The following is a 25,676-nucleotide window of genomic DNA, read 5'->3' as shown; positions in this document are numbered from 1 at the left end:
AGGCTTGTAAAATCTTTTCAATACTTTTAAAAGTTTTTAAAAGTCTTCTAAAAACCTTTTTAAACCTTATAAAAGGCTTGTAAAATCTTTCAAATGCTTTTTAAAATCTTTTAAGACCTTTTAAATACTTTAACATTATTTCCATAGGTTTTCAAAGTTTGTAAGACCTTATTGCTTTGTATTTTACGTGTAGCATTATGTTCATAATATTATTTACCAAGATCTTAACCACATACATATGAATCTACATATAGCAAAGAAACAAGGAAGATAACTATATTATAATAAAGCCAAGAACGTGGATGAGAACAAGCACTACTACAGCTCCACACCACAACCTTTTACAAATGCAAGCAAACACCACCAACATTTTTCCAGCTGCAATTCTCACACCTGAAATCGCCCACCTCAACATTAGAACCAAACAAGGGATTGATCCTTCACAGATAACAACTTCTTTAACAGTAGGACACAACGCTATATTCCTCATAAGCTTTATAATCGCCTTTAGTCCCACCAACAACACCACAATCCATTACGAAAACCGTGATAATCTTTATGAAGATTCCAACCTGTATATAACACATTAAAAATCAATTTAAACCTTTTAAAATGCTTTTAAAAGGTTTGTAATTTTTTTTGGTACACTAAGATTATGAAACAAAAACTAAATTTCAAAGTATACCCTAATGAATCTGTACCTACTAACATTCTATTCAATTTTACCCAAAATTTATATGGATTCTACAAAATTAACACAAACCTAAATAATGGATTCAACAGTCCATAACTGACGACAAGTGCTCTACCAACGACGACGCTAGAGAGAGCAGATCCAGAGAGATGATGGAGAGAGAGAGCAGATCCACAGAGAGATGATGGAGAGAGAGAGCAGATCCAGAGAGAGATGATGGAGAGAGAGAGCAGATCCAGAGAGAGATGATGGAGAGAGAGAGCAGATCCAGAGAGATGAGATCCAGAGAGATGAGGTCCAGAGAGAAGCAAATCGAGAAAGTAGATCGAGTATTGAGAGAGAAGATATCCTAAGAGATAAGAGATCCAGAGAGAGAGAGGAGATGCAGAGATAGAGAGGAGATGCAGAGAAAGAAGGGAGAGAGAGAGAGAGAGAGAGAGAGAGAGAGAGAGAGAGAGAGAGAGAGAGAGAGAGAGAGAGAGAGAGAGAGAGAGAGAGAGAGAGAGAGAGAGAGAGAAACGATGTAGAAGAAGAGATGATGGAGAAAGAGAAAAATGTTTTTGCAATTAGGTTAAATCATTAAGGGTATAACTGTCTTTTTGTACAAAAAGAAGGGTATATTTAAAAATGCTCTCCCCACTAGGGCATTTTTAAAAATGTATTCCCCAAAAGGGGCATTTTTAAAATTGTCCCTTTAATATTTTAATATAATTTTGAAATTAATAATTTATATAGAATGAAATCTAATAAAACAAACTCATCATATATCTAAAAACAAAGATAATACTTTTTAGAAAAAATAAAAAATAAGAATATATGTAAGATTATGAAATAATCAACTAATAAAATTCTACATAGTATATATACATAACTGATCATATCATCACACTTAAAAAATTATATAATTTTAAAATTTAAATAAAATATAAATAAATCAATAATTAAATATTTGTTTGCTAAAATCATGCGAATAAACATTCTAGATCACATAAATTTCTTATTTTCACATTAAAAATATCCATATTCAAAAAGCAATCTCGCAATTATAGCACAAAAGATTAAAAATTTTGAATTATAGAGAATATTTCTATTTTTCCTGTAAAAAAATTATTATTCAAAAAATTAGAATTAATTCAATCACTCTAATAATTAGCACTTGACATAACTAATTGACAATTTTAAAAATATTATTCAATTAGGTTTTCCTAACTATAATGCGATTTCAAATCCACAAACTATCAAAAAAGAAAATTAAAAATCTATGTACATCAAAATAGTTTGATCGTTATAAATTCACGATTCCATATATTTTAGTACCACATTAACTACTAAACAAAAAAATATACAATATTTTACATATATATCATTAAAATTAATTCTCATAACAAACTAATGTAATTTTTCCTAGAATATATATATCATTAACTATAAAATAATAAATATTTCCATAAAAATGATTATCTACAAAATATATCATTAATTCAATTAGTTAATGATTTTTTATTTGGTCAAACAATTTGTTAATGATTATTCTAAACTTTGTTTTTCTTATTAATTTCACACCATCTTAACAAAATAAATCTTCATCCATTGGCAATTTGCATATCATTACTATTATCAAATATTAAATAATTGTTTTATCAAATCATAAACTACTTTTTGAGATTATAAACATATATAATTTATATTAAGATTAAATTAAATAACAAGTGGATATATTAAATGATATTTACGACTTATTACAAATTTTTAAATTATAAATAGATTATAATTGAAAACAAATAAAATGTCAAACTGGTATGATATAAATGATATAATAAATAAATATCTACAAATATTATCTCACATATACGTACAATTTTGAATTATCCTTGACAAATATGAGATATAATTTTTGTTTAACCGGTTGAAATAAAAAAAGTTGGTAGTTATATTTAATTCTCAAAATCTCAAAATATTGAACAAAATTCAAATTTTAGATGTATAAATCTCTACTTTTGGGCAATTATATAAAATTTTACATATATTGAAATTATATTTAGTTACATGTAAATAGTGTTATTTATTAAAAAAAATATAAACTTATAGGAATGGAAACGAGACGAGAACATATAATTCAAAAACAAACATTATCTGCAGAATTTCTCATAAAATAACAAAATATGATTAGATATAATTGTTACAAGACATGATCATAAAGTTAAATTCACTTTCAACTTTCAAATATAAAACTATGAGTATGATATGGGACATGTAATTTAAATTGCTAAATATAAATTCCACTTTCCAATTTATTTCAAATATCTCTATATTAGTAAAAGAGAAGTACAAAATAGAAAACGGATCGGATCAAAATTAAAAATTAATCCGATTTTAACAATTGGATACTTCAAAACTGGATATTAAAATGGGTTTGGATACATACATCGGATATTTTCCATATTTGATTTTAAGATTATATTATTTCCATAACTAATTTTATGATTTCCTAATATTTCTCTAACTAATTTAATATAATATATTAAAAACAATTATCATTCTTCAATATAACAAAAATATTTAATAAAAATGATTTTTTTGCATATGTTGCAATTTGAATTTTTCAAAACGGACATATAATACTCAACTACACTCGGTTAAATATTTTGCACGTTGATTTAAAATTAGTATGAACAATATTAAAACCATTGTTACATGAGCATATAAAAGTTTCAAAATATTATAATTAAAAGGTTCAAATAGATTAAAAAAAATTAGAATTTAAAATATTAAAAAAAAAAATTGGAGACATAATTATTATTGATAAAATATATTATATATCAAACTATGTAAATTTTAGATAGTTCACATGTAGTTTGATAAAATCATAATTATAATGGTAAAGCGAGTTATGAATAACGTTTTTTACAAAATAAATTCTGTTACGGGTTGATCCTTCATAAAATATATTGTAAGTATGTAATTTTTACGTATATTCCTACTTCTACTACAAAAATGGTCAATTGAATAATTTGTCGATAAATAATATTTCGTGCTGTTAAATTTTCACTGTTTTTTAATTGTATCAAAACTCAATGTATTTTCTTTACTCGCTTTTTCGTTATTATTTTATTTAAATTCACCGTAATCGACTATATTGCAATAAAATTAAAATGTAACATATTCTAATCCGTTAAAGGTTATATATATGTAATTATTTCCCCCGCGCTGTAGCGCGGGTCCGAACCTAGTTCTTGTTAGTTTCGGTAAATGTTTTTTATGCAATTAAAAATAAATTGCATCATTTTGTTAGTGACATAAATTTTATATCATTTTATAAGTGATGTGAATAAAAACTTAGTACACACATCGATTATTTATTGATGTAAATTTATAATTTTGTATCAATATTTTTAAAATGATACAATAATGGTTGATTTGTATCACTTAATTGACTTGATGCTAACCTATTTAATAATAACATCAATTATTTATAGTTGATGCTGAATCATCTATATTTGTCTCATTTATATATAAGTGATTTAAATTACTATCATATAGTTTTGTGATGCATCTTAAGTTATTTAACTTAATCCTTTTTTTGTAGTGATATGAGAAGGCTGGACTTTGGCTTAAGTTTATGATGTTTACTTTGTAGTCCAATAACATGTGATATGGCTATCCCAAGACATTAGTCGGAAGATTCCAAACTCGCGATAGACAGTGTGGTGGATTTTCGAATAAATGTTCACTATGTCACATTTTGGTAACGGATTAGTTTATAGGATTTATCAAGATTTATTAATGTGTGCACATGTGTACATAAATATTGTTATCTCAAATCATACACAATTTAAAGTAAAAAAATAAAAAATTCAAATTCAAATAAAAATAAAATAATGAAATTAAGTTTTAAAAGATAGAAAAATGAATTGTAATTAAAAACTGAAAAGAAAAAAAGAGTGAAAAATAATAATAAACTTAAACTATCAGATATTTCTCATCCCTTATTTCATATATATTACCACGTTGTTACAATGTAGTGGACGAGAAAAATAGATTAACTTATACATGTTTACATAGTGGTGCATTATTTAAAGATGTCTGGGGAAAAATGATTAAAAGAAAACAAAATTCAACCTACTCCATCTTGACTAAATTCTGTAATAAATTTTTATCTTTTTCATGTAAATATATTTTATAATGTACTATAAAATAAAAAAGTATAATATATATATTTTTCTTGTTCAAACAATAAAAAGTATAATATATGTTTTCGAATCATTTTCTTTCTCTTATAATTACAACACGTTTACAAATAGTGATGTGTTGCGACTTGCGAGTTATTATATAGAGTGCTAACAACTCATGAGATGAAAATAAGCAAAAATGAATCACACGGAGCCTCAAAGGAACTTTGGAGACGAAGAAGACATAAGAACAGAAGTGAGAAGTTTGATATCTTCACTTCCTTCGGACACAAACATCCAAGGGAAGAAGCTTTGCAACTACCAAGGATGTTGGTACTATTACAAGAATCTCCAAGCAGTCCTCGATTACCAGAAACACTTTAAGCCGCTTGATTCCGACATTATAGTCACTTCATACCCCAAGTCTGGAACCACTTGGCTCAAGGCCCTCACGGTCGCTTTACTTCATAGGTCAGAGGATGGTCTTCAGAGCCATCCTCTTACCTCTGATAGCCCTCATGGTCTTGTACCTTTTCTCGAGATGGATTTGTATCACAAAAGCTCAACACCGGACCTGACCAAGCTCTCATCATCCCCGAGGTTGTTCTCAACTCACATGCCGTTGCATACTCTCCGAGAGCCGCTTAAGGACTCTCCTTGTAAGATCGTCTACGTGTGTAGGAACGTTAAGGATGTGTTAGTGTCTCTTTGGCATTTTAGGTCAAAGATCGGGAAGAAAGAAGCTGAGAGAAGCGGTCTTGAGTCTATTATCGAGTCGTTTTGCAAAGGAGTTGACAATTATGGACCTATTTGGGACCATGTTTTGAGCTATTGGAAAGGAAGTTTGGAAGATCCAAAGCATGTTCTATTTATGAGGTACGAGGATCTTAAAGAAGAGCCTTATGCACAAGTCATGAGACTTGCCGAGTTCTTGGACTGTCCATTTACTGAACAAGAAATACGTACAGGATCAGTTGAGAAGATCTCGGACTTGTGCTCTCTAAGTAGTCTGAGCAATTTGGACATCAACAAGACCGGAATATCGTGGAACAACGTGGATCATAGTATCTTCTTCCGCAAAGGAGAAGTTGATGATTGGAAGAATCATCTCACAACCGAAATGGCGAACAAAATCGACATGATCATGGACGAGAAATTTCAAGGTTCGGGTTTGAAAATGTGAGTTAGACTTTATGTTGAGGTGTGCTTAATTTCTATCTTTCATGTATCCTAATAAAAAGTTACTTTCATGCATTTGTTATGTTCTTTTGTTGTATGTTTCGTAACGTTTTCCAAAATTGGTAATTTTATCAACTTTCTTTGAGGCAAACCAAAGTCATTATTGCCATATTTGAATCTCATAATGTTTGTTTAATTTTGATATGTTTTTTGGACTATTAGGACAAAGTCAAAGTAGCTAGAGCTGTACTGCATTTTTAAAAGGAAAAGTTGTTTTTCTTGGTAAGACACTCTCTGAGGACGTGTTGATATGGTTAGTGGTTGAAAGCAAACAAGATCCGACCTACTCTATAATTGAAAAGTAAACTCGATCTTTGGTCATCTCAGTGATCTCACAAGGTTTGATACACACTTGTTGAACGATTAATCTTCTTGGGACTCACAAATACAACATTTGTTGGATACATTTCCATACATTGATTTAAGTGTTGTTGGGCCTAAAGAAAAATAAAAAATTAGGCGCATCATACCCAAAAAGACCCAATTTTGGGATTTAAATTTTGTAACAAAAATGCTAAATTCAAAAGTTTTGTCTATACTTCAACACATCCTTCCACTTTTCTTGTATAACTAGAATACTCGGAGACTTCGGCTCACACGTTAGTGAGCATGTGCCGAAGGTCAGAGCCGATACTATGCAGAAGCTCATAAACACATGAGTTTGTAATTTTCAAATATTATCTATATTATGGACCATCCCATTACTGGAAATTTCCTACAAAAACGATTTTGAAGATTGCTATGAACTGTTTTAGTGTCAATTTTTGTTATTTTTTGTTTGGTTTACCTACGAAATCAACTCTAATTTTTTTTGGGCTTGTGATCCTTATAATTTGTGCGTCGGTTCTATCAAAAGTATAGTCTCGAGTTTACTTCTTAGTTAGAAGCTTACAACCTTTTAACAAGTAGAAGCTTTGATAGGCTAACCATTAGTTTATTGAGGAGAGGCACAAACCACTATATATGTCGGTTATTACCAAAATACAAACGTTTACAAAATTCTAAACACTAAACACTCTATTATAAAATCTAAAATATTTAATCTAAACAAAAGAATTTATATTTTTAACCCTCGAAAATCGAATATAGAATCAAATACACTGTTAATTATTTCAAATTTAACTTATACGTGCCGTATTGCCTTGACTAAACAATACTCACAACGTTCTACAATAGATTATTTTTATTTTTTGAGCAAATGTACATAGATTAAAAAATCATTTATTTTTTGCTTATTTTTAGACTAAACATCATTTAATATATACATTAACACAATTCAACTAACGAAAAAACAGTATGTATAATATAAATTTTTAAATTAGTAGAAATTTAATTAATTTTGCGTATAATTGTGAGAAAAGCCTAGGGTTCAAAATTTCCAAAAGTAAACTTGACGGTTTGAAATCAAAACTTTGGAAACTTAAATGCTTTCATAGAATACAACAGACAAATAAAGGGCTTTATCCACAAATACACAAAAGATACTTCCAGAAGAGATTAAAAAATATTAAAACAAAAAAAAAAACAAAAAAACGGAAATTATCTTCCCGCCGTCTGTATGCGGTGGTAACAAAACCTTCCGATTAGTTTTATCTTCTCTCTCACTCTCTCTAATGGCTTCTTCTTCTTTACCTCTATCTCTTCCATTTCCACTCCGATCACGCAGTAGCACTACTCGATCTCTACCTTTCCGATGCTCCCCTCTCTTTCCATCTCTTCCTTCTTCAATCATTTGCTTCTCAACTCAAAACCCCTCCGGTTACGATCGCGAAGAGGTCCGGTGGCTTCGAGAAGAGCAGAGATGGATTCGGGAAGAGCAACGATGGATTCGAGAGGAACAGAGATGGATACGCGAGCGTGAATCGCTTCTACGAGAGATTTCGGATCTCCAGCTAAAAATTGAATCCCTAGAGTCGCGAAATTCGCAATTGGGGAGTTCTGTTCCCGATACGGTTTCGAGTATCGCTGCTTTGCTTCAGGTTTTGAAGGAGAAGAATCGGATTTCGGAGAGTGGGTTAAGCGCAACGCCGATGGTATTGGAGAATACGAGAGAACTTGTGGTTGAGGAAGAGGAAGTGGAATTGGTAGAAGAAGAAGAGAAGCGAGTGATTATTGCTGAGGAGAAAGTTAGGGTTTCGGAGCCTGACCTGAAGAAGGAGAAGAGGAGGACGTTGAAGGTTGGAAGCGAAGGCGACGATGTTCAAGCTTTGCAGGTCTGCTTGCACAAAAAAAAAATTGTTCTCTGAGTTTTAGAACAAAGGCGAGTAAAATCTGTCAATCTAGTTCTATCATCACTGGAATTAGCTTAGATTGAGAGATTAGATTTGAAATAGTTTAGTGATGATTTGAAAGTGTTTAGAGAATGTTTCTTTTTTGATGGTTTCTCTTTTGTGGATTGTGTTTGCTCTGTTTGATAGGAAGCTCTGCTAAAATTAGGATTCTATTCGGGTGAAGAGGACATGGAGTTTTCTAGCTTTTCAAGTGGGACAGCAAGAGCTGTTAAGACTTGGCAAGTATGTATTTTTGCATATTAGCCCACATTGATTTTAATCGTGTTCTGATGCGGTTTTGATTTTGAAATGGTTTTCATGTTTTGGTTTAAAAGGCATCGCTTGGCGTCCGTGAGGATGGGGTAATGACTGCAGAGCTTCTTCAAAGGTTGTTCATGGATGAGGACACAGAGACAGATAAGGATGAAGCTAATACAGTGAAGCAAGAGGTAAAAAACTGAAACCATTGGGATTTGGAGAACTTGTCTTCTTACTTGTTCTAGATCATGGATAGTTTCCACCACATTTATCTAAGGGATCTGAGTATATGCCAGTCAAAGGTGTCCCATTTACTTATAGCTATGTAGCAAGCGTTCAGAGTAGTTATGCGGTCTATTCTTATAACCGAATATGGAGTACTATTGTATGCTTTGGCCTCACAAGCTTGTGAACTGACAGTTTATTACCTTCTTAGCTTAGTTGATCCTTAAAATGATATTTTTGTTGCTAATGAGATTTGTTGCGATTGAAGTGTCTACTATGCGTCTTATAAACTATTAGCCAAAGAGGAAAATACTACATTGCCTTGTTTGAGACTTTAGGGAACATGAATATTCTGAAATAACTGTTAATTTGCTTAAACCTGTTAAGATTGATTCTTTCTACTGAACCTTTCTCTCATCTTCGTTGATCAAGGAAGCTGGTAACGGAGCGGTATTTACATCAGTGACACAAGTCCCTGAGAAGAAGCAATCAATCATCAAAGATCAAAGTGATGGAGAAGTTGACGTTACTCAAAATCGGGTTTTTCTTCTTGGAGAAAACAGGTGGGAAGATCCCTCCAGGCTCATTGGCAGGAACAAACCAGTAGACAGAAGTAAATCTACAAACACCAAAACGAGGTGCATCACTTGTAGAGGGGAGGGTCGATTGATGTGCCTAGGTAAATCCCTTCTTGACCCTGTTAAGTGAAAATCATTGTTCTTTGATAGTTATTACTTAAGAAGGAAAGCTAGTATTCTTCCTTAGGAATCTAAGACTGCTAATAGAAACCAATTAACCAACCTTGTACGAGTGAAAATCATCGTTTTTTGAATGTTGAGAAAGAAGGCTAGGATTTGTTTAGCAAACTGAGACTGCTAATTGAAACCAACCTTATGGAAATGGTTGGAATCTTTCATCCAATGTGGCTATCTCGGTTCCAACTCTCACGCGCAGATTTGTAGTACACTATTTGATTATACGAAATAACTAACTACATGTGGATTTTGGTTGTTGTGTAGAGTGCGACGGAACTGGTGAACCAAACATTGAACCGCAGGTGGGTAAATCAGAACAACCCTGCTTTGGTTATGTGTATGTGTGTATTATTATCAAGTAGCCTAATGCAGAGAATCTCTTCTTCAATGTTGTAGTTTATGGAGTGGGTTGGTGAAGATACGAAATGTCCGTACTGTGAAGGTCTTGGCTATACAATTTGCGATGTCTGTGACGGTAATAAAAACGTATAATGAAGGTTCATGTTTTATACACAGACGCATTTATTTAAACGATATAAGCATATATATATGTTTATGAATACATATGTACAACTTCTTCTTTATATCAGAAGTATGATATTTGCATTACTCTTGTTTCAAAGAAGATAGGTTTGATATAGTTAAACTATAAATTAGTTGGGAGACTGATGAGAGATTATATAGCAAAGTTTCTGCAAGATTATATATCAGTCTCATAGAGATTATATAAAAATAGATTTGATATTTGAAAGGTTTAAAAGGGAAAACAGACTCTAGACTCTGAACTCAATTCCAAGCAAATTTTTTTGAGATGGAGTAGTGACTCTAACAATCCCACTTTTGCTTAGTTAGCGTGAAAAATCTGACATGTTCGTCGAAGTATAAGAATTCAACTATGTTAGGTCGATGCATGAAGAAACTGGAGCTCGAAGGGACACAGAAAGCTTCAGAATTTGTGAGGAAAATGCTTTGATCTCCGATATCGTGAGTATAAACAGCGTTTCCTTCTTCGTCTAGACTGAACACCATTATTGCTTCTGTTTTCTTTTTCGGAATCTCGAAGGTATTCCTGTACAACTTAACCATGAAAGTTTCACTGGTGGTTATCGACTCCACCAAGTGTTCGCTTGTGTAGCACGAATCCAAAAGGTCTCGTTATTTCTCGGACATCTTGGGAAGGTTTTGAAACCGCAACCTCTGCAACTTGGAGTTGTTGCTAGGTTTGTGAAGATCCCATGATCCTATGAGGTGGCCTCCAGAGCCGGCTATGCGAAACATGTCATCTTTCTTGGAAAACATGACAGGGGAGGAGAAGAAGCAGGGGTCTGTCATTCAGATGTTGACCCACTCGGAGTTGCTTTGAGCCGGTCTGCAAAAGCTTAGTTGAGGTCCCAAGAACTTGACAGCGACAACACAGTCCTCATCTTCAGGAGAAGAGGAAGACATGGCCACGTTGGTATATGACGAAAAAAAAACTAGCTCACCAAGTTTAACTTGCTCCAAAATTATTAATTACGGTCTTTATGGATATTTCCTTAACTATTCTTCAACTATACGAAATAAAATATCCGAAAGAAAGATAAAAATATTTAGTAACTTGGAGATATCCTAGAGTAGTATAAAGAGTCTACAGGTGATTAACGCTTACCATAACAACTACTATACATATTTGTTTACACAAACCGAATTAGTTTCTCAGACAAACCATAGTAATTAGGAAAAGTGTGAGATATAAAAACATGACTGGCCGGCTAGGTTGTGACTTGGTTAGTGCCAATCAACTATATCTCCAAATGTTGTTGAGCCAACTCCTTCCCACACTTCACTATGTCCGACTTCTTCCGAATCAACTCCTTCCATGTCACAGTCCCACCATCCTGAACCATTTGCATCTGTTGGGAAGTTTACATAAGTATCGACTACATAGAGTTTTGTTTCAATTAGCAGAAAGTGACTGAAACTTGTTGTCACTCACAATGGTTGTAAGCCGGTCGCTGCTTTTTACTATTGTTGTTCCTTCCTCTTTGACTTTCCCTTTGCATAGGATTAGATACATTCGAGTTGTCTCCAAAGACTATAACGGACTTTCCTGTTCTACTAATGCTCTCCATACCTAGTGATTCAACGTATACTCTTATCAACTATTGAGATCTTTAAAGGTCATTTAAACATTAGATTATTCGGATTTAAGACTAAGATCTTAGGTCTAAACCATCAAGAAAGAGAAGACTGAGGAGCAAAAACATCAAGTAATGTTCTCAATTCACACACTTCTTTCAAAACATCATCTAGAAAATGGAAAAGGAACTTGCTTGAGCCAATCACTTTTACCCAATTCCTTTGCCTAGGTGCTTCCATAGCTACTGTTAAATGTATTTGGTATGACATAATATTCTTTTCATAACTTCCCACAGCCAACTGGATTACTAAAACTCTTACGTTTAACTACGAAAACAAGTGAAGACAGTAAAGTGACATACCTTCAAAAGGATCTTTTCTTTTCTTTGATGTTTGATCATCCTTTACAATAATGATATCTTCATTGTCTTCATTGGAGTGCGAAGCCAGATTATCTATCTCTTCAGCAGCTATGTGATCCACCTGCTCAAGACTCGCCTCACCAGTTATATCCCTACTCACTTCTTCCCTTATCTGGATCTCTCTTGGCTTAAACTGCTGAAGCATCATCTTTTCAAGACCACCATCGCCATCTTTCTTTTCTTCCCTCACTTTTCTCTCCATCCCAAGCCCGTGAGAGAGTTGAGTCAAATCTTTAGAGCTAACAAGAGAGGTGAAAGGTCTTCTTCCTTCCTGCTACAGAACCAAACACCAAACTTTATACATAAGGTCCACAAATCTAAATCTTTTGACCAATTTGCAATTGCATCCCCAAAAAACTAAACTTTGGCGTACTCAACATGAAAGCTATGAAATTTAATCTGTGCATTACATACTAAGCATATAACTTCACATACAAAGAAGAGAACTCTAACACAAACATATGTATTTAACCAAAGCTATCAAGATCTGCAACCGCAATAAACAGAAATCAAATTCACAACTCACAAATTTCACCCCAATCTGTTAACAAATTCAACTCAAAGGTTTCAGCTTTTGGCTCTTAAGAACCTAAACTGATAAAATGAGGACCCTTTTCTATCAAATCCCAACTCAAATTCAGAACTCACAAATTTCACCTCAATCTCTTAACAGAATCAACTCAAAGGTTACAGCTTTTGGCTCATAAGAACCTAAACTAAGAAAATGAGGACCCTTTTCTATCAAATCCCAACTCAAATTCAGAACTCACAAATTTCACCTCAATCTCTTAACAGAATCAACTCAAAGGTTACAGCTTTAGGCTCATAAGAACCTAAACTAAGAAAATTAAAACCTTTTCTATCAAATCCCAACTCAAATTCAGAACTCACAAATTTCACCTCAATCTCTTAACAGAATCAACTCAAAGGTTACAGCTTTAGGCTCATAAGAACCTAAACTAAGAAAATTAAAACTCTTTTCTATCAAATCCCAACTCAAATTCAGAACTCACAAATTTCACCTCAATCTCTTAACAGAATCAACTCAAAGGTTACAGCTTTAGGCTCATAAGAACCTAAACTAAGAAAATTAAAACCTTTTCTATCAAATCCCAACTCAAAAACTCAAGCAATGGACCTTAATCATTACCTCAGTGTTCTTGGGTTTAACAAGCACTGGTTTGCTTAGATTCTTCGAACCCGAAGAGGCTTCGACATCGACACTATAGAAACAATCACACACGAATTCATTAAATTACTCAAATCTATTAACCTAATTGGAGAATTGAGAAATCAAAGGAGAGTGTGAAGGCTTACGGAATCGAACTGCGATTAAGGAAGGAAGAAGCAATCGATCGTTGACCAAAAACCCTAATTTTAGGAATTGGTTTCTTCATCTTCTTCTCTCCTACTCTCTCACTCGACTCTCAAGCCTTTCACTTTTTTTGGCTATTGTTTTTAATTTTTGGTTTCTCAGAAATTTTGCCGCCAACTGCAAAAAACATTTAGGGATGACAGAATAAAATTAAATTAATATGTTTTTTTTTTTTGGACACCACTCACCAAATGAATATGTTTTTGAGTTTTTCTATAATCGAATTTTTAGGAACTTTGTGTAATTTAAGGTTTTCTTTTTGCTGAGGTTGAAAAAAAAATTAGAATAAAATCTAAATATATCAATAGAATTTTTATTTGTTTTCTAAAAAATAATCTGAAATTCAACATAAAATATTAAATAACTCGGTTTTTTTTAAAAAATTTTTGGTCAAGATCGAAAGAGGAAAATGAGAAGTGAAATTTTGTTCTAATAGATGAAAACTTTACATTTTTAATTGATGATTGTTAAATTCATGCTATGCATAATCTCATTATAAACGGGACAAATGTCATTTAAATCGTGGACTTTCAAATTTTGGTCATTTAAATCACGAACTTTCTATGTGGTCATTTAAAACATTAACTTTTCGTAGACTTAATTTTTTTAACATCATCTTTCGTTAACTAAGCCAAAATGAGCATCATATCCAAAAATTTGTTAACAAAACAGCTAACAAACATTTAGCCATCACTTATCCATCTCTATTAGTAAGAGACGAGTCGTTTAAGCCTAAAACAAAGTGAGAAATTAGGGATTTGATTTTGGATTATGACGTTAGAATTAAGATTTTGGGATATCATTTTAGCATTAAACGACGTCGTTTCTCACTAACAAATATGGTTAACGATGGCTAGCTGCTCTGTCGACGAATTTGAGGATATGGTGTTCATTTCGGCTTCATCAACGAAAGATGATGTTTTAAAAACTAAGTTAACAAAAAGTTCATGTTTTGAATGGCTACATAGAAAGTTCGTGATTTAAATGGCCAAGATTTATTCGTGAATTAAATGACAGTTTCCCCGTTATAAACCATTAAACCTTAATTATAATAAACGAAAAAATGTTAGATATTAAGGTAAAATTTGTTTTATTAAAGTTAAGTCATGGGCTATTTATAATGTAAAGTTGGATTTTTAAATCACCTAGTATTGTCTTTGGGCTTTTTTGTTTTGTTTTATGTACTTGAAGTTTTAATTTAATTTAATTTTATATTTTTGGGGTCAAAAGTTATTTTAGATTGGGTCATTATAATTACTCTAATACTAAATAATTTGTAAGTAACTACTTTTTTATATACATATAATTAAAATACCCCACTAAGGTAACATATATTTCACTTTGTCATGTAGATCATTTTTTTAAACAAACAATTTTAATGCATTTAATTAAAAGCTATAAAAATACATTTAACATAATAAAGTTTCTATGTATTTATAATATATAGTAAGACATAATGAGAAAGTTTTCAATATAATAAAACAAAATAGCATTATAAAGATAAAATAAAAATAAATCTTCACTACCACTAAGGACACATTTATATTTATGTGGTTAACTTTTAAAGTAAATCATCTTCAAATAAGCATTTTTTCCACTTTTTCATAATAAAAATTAATATTTTATTGAATGAAATTTTAGAGCTTGTAAAATATCATTTATTTTAGTAAATCTTTTATTTAAAAAGTTTCATTTTAGAGTATTAATTTTAAATGTTCCCAATTGAAAAATCATGAAATCCCCAAAACCAGATTTCCCAAAAATAATGTTACACGTGTCTTCAATATAGTTAAAGCACAACAATCATTAGATATAATTAACAGGAAAGACTTTAAAAAACCGTTATAAGATAACGACAATTGGCGCGAAAAGATTTAAATTTCCGTTATTTATTGATATTTGTTAGTTAATTAATTAAGATAGAAAACTAATCAACCACATTTGTGAAAACAAGTGTCACATTATATATCTACTTTATGTAAATCTTTTGTTAATACTAAACAAAATTTGTCTATATAAACTCGAGTTCCATTGTGAAGTTTTCACAGATATCAGTGGTTCCTTTGCTTCTCACAAAGATTACATAACTTTTCTTTTTCAACAATAAGATTTACACTATGAACATGGGTGATGGGACTAACGTGAACAAAAACAACAAACGAGTTGCTTTCGAGAACAAACACTTTGATGATGATGATGAGTGTATGATTTGTTTCGAGTCATTGGCTGATGATCGTACCCCTGTCAAGCTTCGATGTGGCCATCACTATCATCTCCGTAAGTTTTTTGTCTTTTTGTGGTCGGAAAACAAAGTATTGTTTAGATAAGACATTGGTCGTGACGTTTTATGTTATCTAATTAGACCAAAGTTGTCCTAATTGATATGTGTTGTGTTGGTAACAAAAGCTAATTATTATTTTTTTTCTTATGACATCAAATTAGATTGCATCGGATCTGCGTTCAATGCAATTAACATGATGCAGTGTCCAACGTGTAAGCGAGTGGAACAAAGTGAATGGTTGTTTGCACGCAGATCTGATCCAAGTCGTGAGTCCCGTGTACCAATGGTTCAGCCACTCATGGGACTGACAGGTCTACCGGTCAGGCGTAGATTAGTGTTTCCATCTCTTGGGAGACAACTTGATCAGGTAGTAGCAACCAACAGATCTCGTAATCGTGAGTCTTCCTTGGAGCTGACGGCACAGCAAGAGATAGCAGCAAACATATCCCGTACTACTCTTGCAGGTAAACGAAGCTGTGGAGAAGGTGGAAGCTGCAGCCATGGTGGAGGAAGCAGTACAGATGGGATGGTGACATTAGCAACTTCAAAGGGTGGTGAGACGAGCTGAAGTGGTGGGTCCAAATAGTTCTGGCCCATGAGCTATGGATTAAAGCCAATATTTTTATGAGTTTTTTAAATAATTTAGACCTAATATGTATTTTAATTTTGTTTGGGGCAAACTCTATATTATATCAATTTGGTTTATGTTAATTTAAACCCATTATTAATTTGCTTTTAAAATGATCTAAAACAATTAAAACTTAAAGAAACAAACAAATATTTAGAGATCATGTTCCTTGCAAAAGTTGCCACAAGTCTTGATGAGGTTTTGAAAGAAATGTGGGAATTGAGAACTTTTACTTGATGTTCATGTTCCTTTGTGGTCTCATGCATCTTTTTCTTTCTTGTTGGTTTAGAAAGAAGATGAAACACTTGTTTGATAATGGTCTTTCCAGTCTTGGTAGATGATGATTTGAACCATGCATGGTGCGCATGCAAGCACCTTCCTTGTAAGACCTCGTTGTAGAATGTAAAGACAATTGAACAAAGGCGTTCTGATTTTAAATAGAGTATAGGACATAGCCACATAGGTCTCAACCTCTGTAACAATGGAACTATATCTCAAAACTGCTTCTTCAATCAGACTAGCCTCACAGGAGTTGATAGTTTATCTTTAAATACTCAACCAAATTGAATGTGTTGAGGGATCAGTTTGACATCTATTGATGATCTTACACACTTATGTCTCCTCTGAACCTTAGCGTCAAGCCGTCAATCTTTTCTATCGCATCGAAAGTCCAGCAGTGGGATCTACATAATGAAATGGGAGAGATTCTTCTCGGTTATATAAACTTTCACTAAATGTTTAGTGACATCAAATGGTCATCTTATACCTCTTCACATTGCCAACAGCTAATGAATACATTTTCAAGTTAAAATTGTTCTTTTGATGTTGGGATACTTATATAGCACAAGTTCTTCTACACTAGCATAGCCACAAGAGATGCCAAAAACAGATTCAATGATATGGAAATTGAACACTATGTTTCAGGGATATTTTCATCAATTGGAGCCAATACACAGAACATGACTAGTGATGCAAAGTATTCATCTAAGATATAAGTTCAAACAGTGGAGACCTAACTAAGCTGGCCTACACAAAAGAAATAAAATTACCAGTAATCAAGAAAAATAAATGATACATGGAGTCAAGTCACTCAAGTGATGTGTCAAAAGCAAATATGTACTACTATATACTACAATTGAGCATTACTTAGCTACTGATGTGATAATGAAGCATAAACTCATTAAGGGATTCATGTTACAAGTCTTACCTCGAGATTTCAGGGAAATGCAGACATCTGGTTGACGGACAATGTAGATTTGGTCACCATAGATGTTATCCTTATAGACATCTTGATTCCTTTGCCAACTCCACAGAGCATGCGTTGAGTTCACGACCTGTATGAACACATTCTAATTGTCAGCTCTTATTACATAAAAGAGAACCACTCTTTCTTATTAAACATATGAAGATATATACCTCAAGGATTCCATGTCCGAAGCTGCTCTCTCTGTAGGCACTCCAATCAGGTTGTCTGTCCCAGCAAAACTTGCCTTTTGCATAGCCAGAAGTAAAATTTAATGGGCATGATCCTCCTATCTCGGGGATGTTGTCTCCTGGAGAAGGACACTTCCCAGGGTCATCTGCAAAGTCCACATCAACTTTCTCAATGTTTCCACCATCTCCTATTGTTATATAAACTGGGCCACAAGGGTCTAATGTGTAGTTGTATATGCGGTTCATTCTCTCGTATGCATGTACCTTCAGTAGCAATAAACTCCTTTTTTTAATCATACCATAGAAGAAGAACAACAACAGCAAAACATATCTATATCACCATAATTCGACTTCGAAGAATATTAAATCTCTCTTTCACCAAGAAAATTTGAGAACTCACATGTCCTGCAAACACAATGTCAACACGGTGTTGGAAAAGAAGCTCTTCCATTTCCTGCCTCATGCATTCAAACTCTTGGTAATGTGAGGAGTAGCTGTTGTACCAAGGCGGATGCATTGCTGCAACCAGCCAAGGTGTCACTCCGCGATCAACTTTAGACAAGTCTTCCTTTAACCATGCATATTGTGCTCCTAAAATAACACATAATTATTCATAGAAATGAGATTGTTTTGAAGTAGGAGCACCAAAAATCTTCCTTATTAATCAGGGAACAAAGAATACAAGTGCTTTGCTGAAATCAAAGTAAAGATACTGCAAGTATCCATGGATTTACCAGTGTGATTGTAATCAACATATGCACCCAACATAACAAAATGCACTCCTCCAGCATCAAAAGAATAGTAGAAGTTGCTGTTGGAGCCACTCTCACTTGAAGGAACTGCAAACCTTTCAGAATATGACTTAAAGGTGACTCCGGAAGCTTGAGGCTCTATCTCATGGTTTCCTTCAATGACCATTGTTGGGACCTTGGAGGTTAGTGGCTCCATTAACCTGGCCACAAGTCAAAGATTTGCCACCAAAATCTCCTAAGTTTAAAACATTTTTTCCTATGCACAGTATTATTCACTCTAAAATAATTTTAAACAACTTGACAAAAAGAGATAGTAAGGTTTACCTTCCCCAGGCATCCCAACGAGGTTGATACGTCTCTCTAATAGGTGCATTAGGAAATGAACATGAGAAGCATGGAACTCCTTTGCCACCAATTGTACGGTACTGGTCTGCATATGTTAAGTCCCCAACAATTATAACAACCGAGGGGTTGTTTTCCATCAAATGGTCAATAGTGGTGGTTGTGTTACTGGTAAGTCCCAAATCCCCAACAAAGGCAATTCGATGAGGATATGCGTCTTTTCCTGGCAGCGGCAAAGTCACAAAAGAAAGTTCCTCACTCATTGCCGGAACAGAGCTGTCACCACACATGTAATAGTACTTGGTTTCTGGTTCAAGACCTACAACATATCACAAGTCAATCCAAATTCCTCCAACTATCTGCAAAAATACTATCTTCGCAGTGGCAAGTCAACACAGATTTAGAATAAGGGCATCTCAAAAGATATCATCTTTCTTTCTACAAAGTAAACTATTATACACACAACACAAGTCCACAATAAGATAAAAGTTAAGTATGTGGAACAGTTCCTTCAAAATTAGGTAGTTATCACACTAAGTAATGTCAACTTTTCAAAATAAGAAGCAATGCAATACTCAGCTCAAGCAAAATTGCAATGGTTCATTCATACACATAAGAAACTCTACGTGAGAAAGATACTATTACCATCAATGAGGACATGGTGTATGATGCCTGATGTGTAATTGAGCAGACCATCAAAGGGATATAACTGATTGTAAACTGTTGCATTCCCAATCTTCTTTAACAAATATTTCCCTTTCTCCTTCCCATACCAAACCTCACTAGCAACTGAACTAGGATCAAGTGGTTTCACATCTTTTCCAACAATAGCATCACCTGAGAAAGAAGCATATAAACAAATCTCACAAAATCCTAGTTCAAATAGACAAATTCAAAGCCTAAAGCTTTTTATTAGATACTGAAAAATTTCAAGAAAAATATAATCAAATTGTCATAAAAATCAGATTTTTATTTGTTTTACCAGTGACCCAAGAAACCCACATAGAGGTTGGAGTAGTAGAGAGAGCTAAAGCAATCTGTTCTGGGAAAACAGAGCTGACGTTTCTCTTCCTTAGCCTCGGATGATCCATTGGCAAGTCGTCACTGCCTCGCCGTAGAGACGGGTCGAGCCGCCGGGTCAATGGCTTGAAGGGACCGTCTAAAGTTGTTGGGATGGCTTCGCTGACTGCAAGTAACAACGACATTGAAGTCATCATCGCAATCATCATTAGTAAAGGCATTGGTCCGATGAGAACCAAAGGTTGTTTCATCGTTCTCATATCCACGTGTGATTGGTTTTGATGGTCTCGAGCAGTGACGACCATGATGCGTTTGTACTAGAACCATTGCTACGTGTCTTCATATATTTGGAGGTGCTCTGGTTACTACCAGTTAAGTAACCAGAATCTGAAAAACACAAAATTTGAAATTGTTATTAGAGGGTTCTTTTTGTTGGTCCAAATAAATGTAGTCATATCTAGGTCTAATACCAACCATCCGAGACCCGGGAACCGTTTCAATCCGTTCCGAAAAACAGGATATTCGGGTGAGGCGGAACCGGATGATGAACCGGATTTTAAACCAGATATTAAGATCTGTAATATTTTATATTTTAATTATATTTATATTATATTGATATATTTTCCTCAGATTTTCTTAAATTTTTATTATTATTTATACTAAATTAGATTAATAAATTCTTATTTCATTTTCTATATTATATTTTTTTTATGAAAACCGGATCCGGATTTCCAGTTTTTTATACCGATAACTTTAAAAAGGTTATCACACATTTTTAATTGTATATAATTTTTGGAAATATTTGATTTTTATTTGAAAAAAAAATCATATCAAACCACATAAATTATTCAATTTCTAAATTGATGAAGATTGAGTTGGGGACGAGTGAAAGAGAAATCAATCTATATTAACATTTTTGAAGTACCTTTTGTGTTATACCCTTTCATTTTATGATATTTTCATAGTTAATCCTTTGCCATTTGATTAAATAGAAAAAGTTTAAAATGAATTTTGTAATTAAATCATAATAAAATTGCAAAATTAGAAATCAATATTTATTACATTTAACAAAATTTCCTAAAATCTCTCCCTAAGAAGTTAAATATTTCTCCAACATTTTGATATGATCTTATTTGTTTTTAAATTTATATTATTACATAAACATATGTATAATAAAAATATAATTTTTTTTGCATATGTTGCAATTTGAATTTTTTGAAACGGATGTATATTACTCAAACGATACAAAAATAGATGTACTAAAGTATTAATGATAATTGTGTAGCACGGGTCATGTGATGGAACGGATTATAATTTACATAATTATGAATATAGATATTTTTACGGATTTTCTACTATAGTATAATTCACAAAATATTTTAATATGAAATTATACTATGTAAACAAATATTATGTCAATATCATTTCATTATTTTAAATATTATACTTATTTAATTAATTTGATCAAATTACGATTATATAAAAATAAATTATCATATAATATTTTACGGGTTAAATCATAGAATTAACAATTATATATAGTTGTACACTCTTATATACAAACAAAATTGATAAAACGAATAATTTTAAGAATGTCGTCTCGCGGTGTACCGTGGGTTAAAATCTAGTACTATATGAAAAGTTCAGTAAGTTTAGTTATAAAGTTCGGTGATAAAATCTACAATCGTTAATGAACATCGTTGCTTTGAACTTGTTCCGAATGATGTATAATTTTAGTTAATAATGTTGGAAAGCATTGCTTGGATTGGACTAAGGAAGACTAGTGTCTAGAGAATCATTGATCTAAAATGGTTTTGACTCTTCATGCATGTGCATGTGTAGTGTTCTATATGGTTTGGAAAAATTTCTATGGATGTGTACGTAGTAATTAGTAGAACGACCGGACTCCTTCTCCGGAACGGTATGCTCTTAGCATATACTAGATCGACCAGACTCGTTCTCCGGTACAGTATGCTCTTAATTAGGATATAACTTTCTTCAACCTTGATAAGAGAAGAGCTGCTGGGCCGGCGGATGACGAACACATTTTGACAATATTTAAGAATTGGAGGTCTCATGTCTCATCATCTTATATGTTTGTTTGTTTTTTTCACTACAAGAAAATACAGCAATTTCTGACCACCACTTCCGTCGACAAAAGTAGTCGGAAAAATCTCGACAAATTTCCAACTCATTTCCGAGGGACTATATATTTGTCGGAAAATAATTGGAAATAATTTACAAATTTCCGACAAAATTTCTTAGTCGGAAACTCGTAGCAAACTGTCGTTGAAAACCTTATTTTCATACGAGGAAATGATTCGTCGGAAATTAGTTTCATTAAGTCTTTCTCTTTTGCTGATCATTCACTAGAAATAGAGCTAAAGGATAAAAAATCCATCGTTAGTATCATATGTATGATTCCTATACGTTTTATAATCATAGATATGAATAATAACAGATTTAATTAAGGGTTACAATGTACAAAGATATATTGCAAACAAAGAAGTAAGATACAAGAAAATGAATTAGGAGAACAAAGGAGCGTGAGGAGACTACATGATTGGCTCCGGTGGGGTTGGAGGAAAGGATGCACAAGAAACATAAAAGTGTCTCCCTAAAGGTTTAACCAAAGAATTGTTACATACGTTTTCACTTTCCCCACATCTTTTCATCTTTTCCAAGATGGGTTTTATTGTTTGGTTAATATTTGTACATAGTATATAGTTTAATTAGCATGGATTTCATAGGTTTTCTTATTAACTTTTTCCATAATTTTTGTTTGGTAATCTAGAAGTTTTCCAAATATTGTCTCTTCCAATTTTAGAAGTTTTGTTTTTGTGTGATAGCTAGGGAAAGGCTTCCATTATTATTCTCGAGCTAGCATTGGTAATTAGAACGTTTTTATCCATCATATATATCTAGATATAATATATATAAGTTTTAGGTTTGGTAGTATATTTACTATTATAAGTTTGAGCTTGATTAGTTTTTATCTTGGCCTTTTTAATTTCTTAATTATGCAATTACCAATGTGAACCAAGTGTCCAAGTCTACAACTTTTCAAATAAATACTTCACCATCTGCATAATGTAAATATATTTTATTTTATTTTCAATTCCAATTTAAAACATTGTAAGAGCCAACTCTCAATCAAGTGAGTTTTTTTCTTTTTATAATCTTTATTTTAAATCCAATAATTAAGAAATTAAAAAGGCCAAAAATTCACTAACACTCTTCCAGGAATCACGAAAGAAAAAAGTTAATTGCATATTTGCATGTAGAAATATATATAATCGATCACTTGTCTTATCCTTAATGTTTACTCAACGAAAAAGTGTGTATTGATTTGAGTTAAGAGTATTGTCTAATGTCTAATAATGATATCAGTAAAACGTATAAATTTTATATGGTCGAAATCATGAGTACGACATGATTGTTATTATGAAAAACAACTACACAACTAATTTCATAAATATTACTAATAAATTCTCTATTTAAAGACTAAAAAATGTTCTAGCTAGTTGAAGAATGTCTATTTTAAAAATTGCAAAATTATTCTACCGTTATAAATTACAGTTAACGGTCAAATTAAAATCCATGAACACTATGAGATAAATGAAAACACAAAGCGAAAAAACTACTTGCAAAAAATTTAATGTTATAGGGAAAGCCATGGATTATAAAGGTCTAAAGTCTAAACTCTATAATGTGCATATGAATTATTTAGATATACCAAATTAGTATATACTTAATGGGTATTTGTGACTAGGACCATTTTTCATTTATGATCCATATTTTATTTTTTTCTAAAGTCCATCAAACCAACTATAAATCGGTTTTAAATAAAAGTAAATTTTACTATATATCAAAATTTATTTGTATCTAAAACTAAAATGTGATAAATTTACACATATTAATATAATTTATGAATAGAAAATAAAAATCGGTCCAGTTGTTCGGCCTAATCGCATCATTTGGATCCATAATTTACATTTTAAAAGCTAGAAAGCATTCGAATAGTTGCAGCAGTTAAGACGGAAAATTTGTCTGTGTATTAGACCGCTATTTATTTACCATTCATCAAATATAGTATGTAATAATGCAGTTGAAAAAGAACAAAAAACCCAACTGCGGACCAACTGCAGACTGCTTTCACATACAAACAGAGTTAGTTAATGGCGATTTGTTCTTCATCCTACAAAAAATAGAAGGGACTAAAACCGCTAATAGAATTGTCCATTTCGATCTCGTTACCATTCGAACCCAAAATGTATCTTTGTTTTACTTTAAATTTGAGGCATAGGTCAAAATAGATAATCCACAACGTACGTAATTTAACATTTGCCAGAAAAAACATACCCATGTAATGCAATAGCATATGATGGATGATGTGGCCGGTCTACCAACCACCGTAATTGGTGCATCAGACCCCAAACCAAAACAAAAATTCTGAAATTAAGAAAATTATGTTTCCTTCCCATTAAATCCGGCACAAAACCAGTGGTTTAACGCTGCCGTACGGAACCACACTGCTTTTACGATGACATGGCGTTTTCAAGCTCTCTGATTCGTTGTTTTCGTTAGTTAATTTTTTGGTTCACTCCACTAACCAACCAATCACACACATCCATCTGCGTTTCCTTTTCTCGATAATTACATTTTGCTACTTTTGGATGTATTTATTACTAATAATATATAATGTGACATTATTAATATATTGTGAGATTATTTTATTTAACTTTTGTAATTTATCAAAAACTTTAGAACATTCACCAATGGACGCAACATCACTTTTGTGTAAGCAAGCAACTATATAGTATAGACCAAACCTAACTATTTAAAAACTTGAGTAACCAGAACTCGGTTAATTTGATTTTTTTTTCTGTTTAAGATTTTAAATTATAAAACTTCTCAATTTTTTTAATATTTAAGCATTTGTGCTCAACAGTTTTTGCAATGTTTTTGTTTTGGTTTGGAGATGTGTCTTCATTTTTAGTGTAAAGGTATTTAACAAATTTTGTTTTTAACTTTACTAGAGATCCATATTAAAAAAATAAGTTATTTTTATTATAGATCTAAGACATTTGTTGATTTTTTTTAACAAAACATTTACTCTCTCCGTTTTTTTTCTTTTCGTTTAAGGTTTTGATACACCAATTAATAAAACATGAAAAATTTATTTAATTTACGCTTTTTACATAAAAGTATCATAAAATAAGCTGAATTCAAAACAATAAGAAAATATAACCTTAGATTTCAATGGTCAAACAAATTAAGACATTTATTGTTTGCATTGAAAGTTGAAAACATCACTTAATTTAAAACAATTATTTTCTCTAAAACATCAATTAAAAGGAAAATGATGGCATATTAAAATGCTCTTAGAGCAAGATTATCAATGGTATCTTACATTTTAATCTTAGGATTAGTTTAATAATAAATTTGAAAAAGTAAGGGTTAAGAGTTGTATTTGTGTTTTTTTTTGTTTTGAGACATCTTTGTTGGTAGTATCTTAGGTTGGGGATCTTAGGAAAAAAAAATTATATAAAAATTAAATTAAATTAAAATTTATAAGGGGGAATTTCAAAAATACCCCTTTTCATATACCTCTTTTTAAAAATACCCCCTTTTCAAACTTTATCAAAAAACCCACTAAAAATGTTGAAATTTATCCAATATGTGTGTAAGCTT

At 32.2% G+C, this 25,676-nt stretch overlaps 6 protein-coding genes and 1 long non-coding RNA gene across 9 annotated transcripts; 3 read left to right on the top strand and 4 right to left on the bottom strand.

Annotated features, from left to right (window-relative positions):
- Nucleotides 1-172: 172 nt before the first annotated feature.
- Nucleotides 173-906, bottom strand: LOC17880079. The gene is made up of 2 exons (XR_002833041.1): nt 764-906; nt 173-572 (listed from the first exon to the last, which is right to left on the bottom strand). It is a non-coding gene; the product is annotated as an uncharacterized LOC17880079 (long non-coding RNA).
- A 4,156-nt stretch (nt 907-5,062) lies between these two features.
- Nucleotides 5,063-6,188, top strand: LOC17877615 (cytosolic sulfotransferase 1). The gene has a single exon (XM_006284952.2). It carries the CDS (start codon nt 5,063-5,065, stop codon nt 6,044-6,046), a length of 984 nt encoding a protein of 327 aa, XP_006285014.1. The 3' UTR covers nt 6,047-6,188.
- Nucleotides 6,189-7,643: 1,455 nt separating this feature from the next.
- Nucleotides 7,644-10,219, top strand: LOC17879052 (protein disulfide isomerase pTAC5, chloroplastic). The gene is made up of 6 exons (XM_023778703.1): nt 7,644-8,315; nt 8,520-8,615; nt 8,708-8,821; nt 9,288-9,534; nt 9,875-9,912; nt 10,007-10,219. The coding sequence occupies exons 1-6, from the start codon at nt 7,716-7,718 to the stop codon at nt 10,100-10,102; spliced, it is 1,191 nt and encodes a 396-aa protein (XP_023634471.1). The 5' UTR covers nt 7,644-7,715; the 3' UTR covers nt 10,103-10,219.
- Nucleotides 10,220-10,267: 48 nt separating this feature from the next.
- On the bottom strand, nt 10,268-11,121 carry LOC111829519. The gene is given in 1 exon segment (XM_023778707.1): nt 10,268-11,121. A coding segment is annotated over 1 exon segment (621 nt). The 5' UTR covers nt 11,057-11,121; the 3' UTR covers nt 10,268-10,435.
- A 54-nt stretch (nt 11,122-11,175) lies between these two features.
- Nucleotides 11,176-13,589, bottom strand: LOC17877507. 2 transcript variants are annotated; one of them, XM_023778704.1, is made up of 5 exons: nt 13,468-13,589; nt 13,301-13,373; nt 12,091-12,424; nt 11,586-11,723; nt 11,176-11,502 (listed from the first exon to the last, which is right to left on the bottom strand). In XM_023778704.1, exons 1-5 carry the CDS (start codon nt 13,545-13,547, stop codon nt 11,378-11,380), a joined length of 750 nt encoding a protein of 249 aa, XP_023634472.1. In that variant the 5' UTR covers nt 13,548-13,589; the 3' UTR covers nt 11,176-11,377. The 2 variants fall into 2 exon arrangements, with proteins under 2 accessions (XP_023634472.1, XP_006284424.1); XM_006284362.2 differs by having other exon boundaries at nt 12,091-12,421.
- A 2,002-nt stretch (nt 13,590-15,591) lies between these two features.
- LOC111829518 (E3 ubiquitin-protein ligase RFI2-like) lies at nt 15,592-16,550 on the top strand. Of its 2 annotated transcripts, XM_023778706.1 has the most exons (3): nt 15,592-15,802; nt 15,968-16,173; nt 16,271-16,550. In XM_023778706.1, the coding sequence occupies exons 1-3, from the start codon at nt 15,643-15,645 to the stop codon at nt 16,337-16,339; spliced, it is 435 nt and encodes a 144-aa protein (XP_023634474.1). In that variant the 5' UTR covers nt 15,592-15,642; the 3' UTR covers nt 16,340-16,550. The 2 variants fall into 2 exon arrangements, with proteins under 2 accessions (XP_023634474.1, XP_023634473.1); XM_023778705.1 differs by having other exon boundaries at nt 15,968-16,518.
- Nucleotides 16,551-16,723: 173 nt separating this feature from the next.
- LOC17880056 (purple acid phosphatase 23) lies at nt 16,724-20,228 on the bottom strand. Its single transcript, XM_006283469.2, has 8 exons — nt 19,945-20,228; nt 19,608-19,799; nt 18,945-19,281; nt 18,603-18,820; nt 18,269-18,459; nt 17,851-18,132; nt 17,642-17,768; nt 16,724-17,117 (listed from the first exon to the last, which is right to left on the bottom strand). Exons 1-8 carry the CDS (start codon nt 20,201-20,203, stop codon nt 17,089-17,091), a joined length of 1,635 nt encoding a protein of 544 aa, XP_006283531.2. The 5' UTR covers nt 20,204-20,228; the 3' UTR covers nt 16,724-17,088.
- Nucleotides 20,229-25,676: the final 5,448 nt, after the last annotated feature.

This window comes from Capsella rubella, unplaced genomic scaffold, assembly GCF_000375325.1.
Source record: "Capsella rubella cultivar Monte Gargano unplaced genomic scaffold, Caprub1_0 scaffold_7, whole genome shotgun sequence".
Taxonomy (NCBI): domain Eukaryota; kingdom Viridiplantae; phylum Streptophyta; class Magnoliopsida; order Brassicales; family Brassicaceae; genus Capsella; species Capsella rubella.
The sequence above is the reverse complement of the archived record's forward strand: the minus strand, read 5'-3'. Positions and strand labels throughout refer to the sequence as shown.

What these genes read in the sequence shown, in the direction of transcription:
- LOC17877507 (XM_023778704.1), bottom strand. Translation starts at nt 13,547, where the DNA reads ATGAAGAAACCAATTCCTAAAATTAGGGTTTTTGGTCAACGATCGATT. An exon ending in CTTAATCGCAGTTCGATTCC is followed by an intron (nt 13,374 to 13,467) that starts GTAAGCCTTCAC and finishes TTGTTTCTATAG; the next exon opens with TGTCGATGTCGAAGCCTCTT. An exon ending in TTAAACCCAAGAACACTGAG is followed by an intron (nt 12,425 to 13,300) that starts GTAATGATTAAG and finishes TTGGTTCTGTAG; the next exon opens with CAGGAAGGAAGAAGACCTTT.
- LOC17879052 (XM_023778703.1), top strand. Translation starts at nt 7,716, where the DNA reads ATGGCTTCTTCTTCTTTACCTCTATCTCTTCCATTTCCACTCCGATCA. An exon ending in CTAATACAGTGAAGCAAGAG is followed by an intron (nt 8,822 to 9,287) that starts GTAAAAAACTGA and finishes TCGTTGATCAAG; the next exon opens with GAAGCTGGTAACGGAGCGGT. An exon ending in GGGTCGATTGATGTGCCTAG is followed by an intron (nt 9,535 to 9,874) that starts GTAAATCCCTTC and finishes GTTGTTGTGTAG; the next exon opens with AGTGCGACGGAACTGGTGAA.
- LOC17880056 (XM_006283469.2), bottom strand. Translation starts at nt 20,203, where the DNA reads ATGCCTTTACTAATGATGATTGCGATGATGACTTCAATGTCGTTGTTA. An exon ending in ACATTGTGTTTGCAGGACAT is followed by an intron (nt 18,133 to 18,268) that starts GTGAGTTCTCAA and finishes TTGCTACTGAAG; the next exon opens with GTACATGCATACGAGAGAAT. An exon ending in CATTTCCCTGAAATCTCGAG is followed by an intron (nt 17,118 to 17,641) that starts GTAAGACTTGTA and finishes TTCATTATGTAG; the next exon opens with ATCCCACTGCTGGACTTTCG.
- LOC17877615 (XM_006284952.2), top strand. Translation starts at nt 5,063, where the DNA reads ATGAATCACACGGAGCCTCAAAGGAACTTTGGAGACGAAGAAGACATA.
- LOC111829518 (XM_023778705.1), top strand. Translation starts at nt 15,643, where the DNA reads ATGAACATGGGTGATGGGACTAACGTGAACAAAAACAACAAACGAGTT. An exon ending in TGGCCATCACTATCATCTCC is followed by an intron (nt 15,803 to 15,967) that starts GTAAGTTTTTTG and finishes ACATCAAATTAG; the next exon opens with ATTGCATCGGATCTGCGTTC.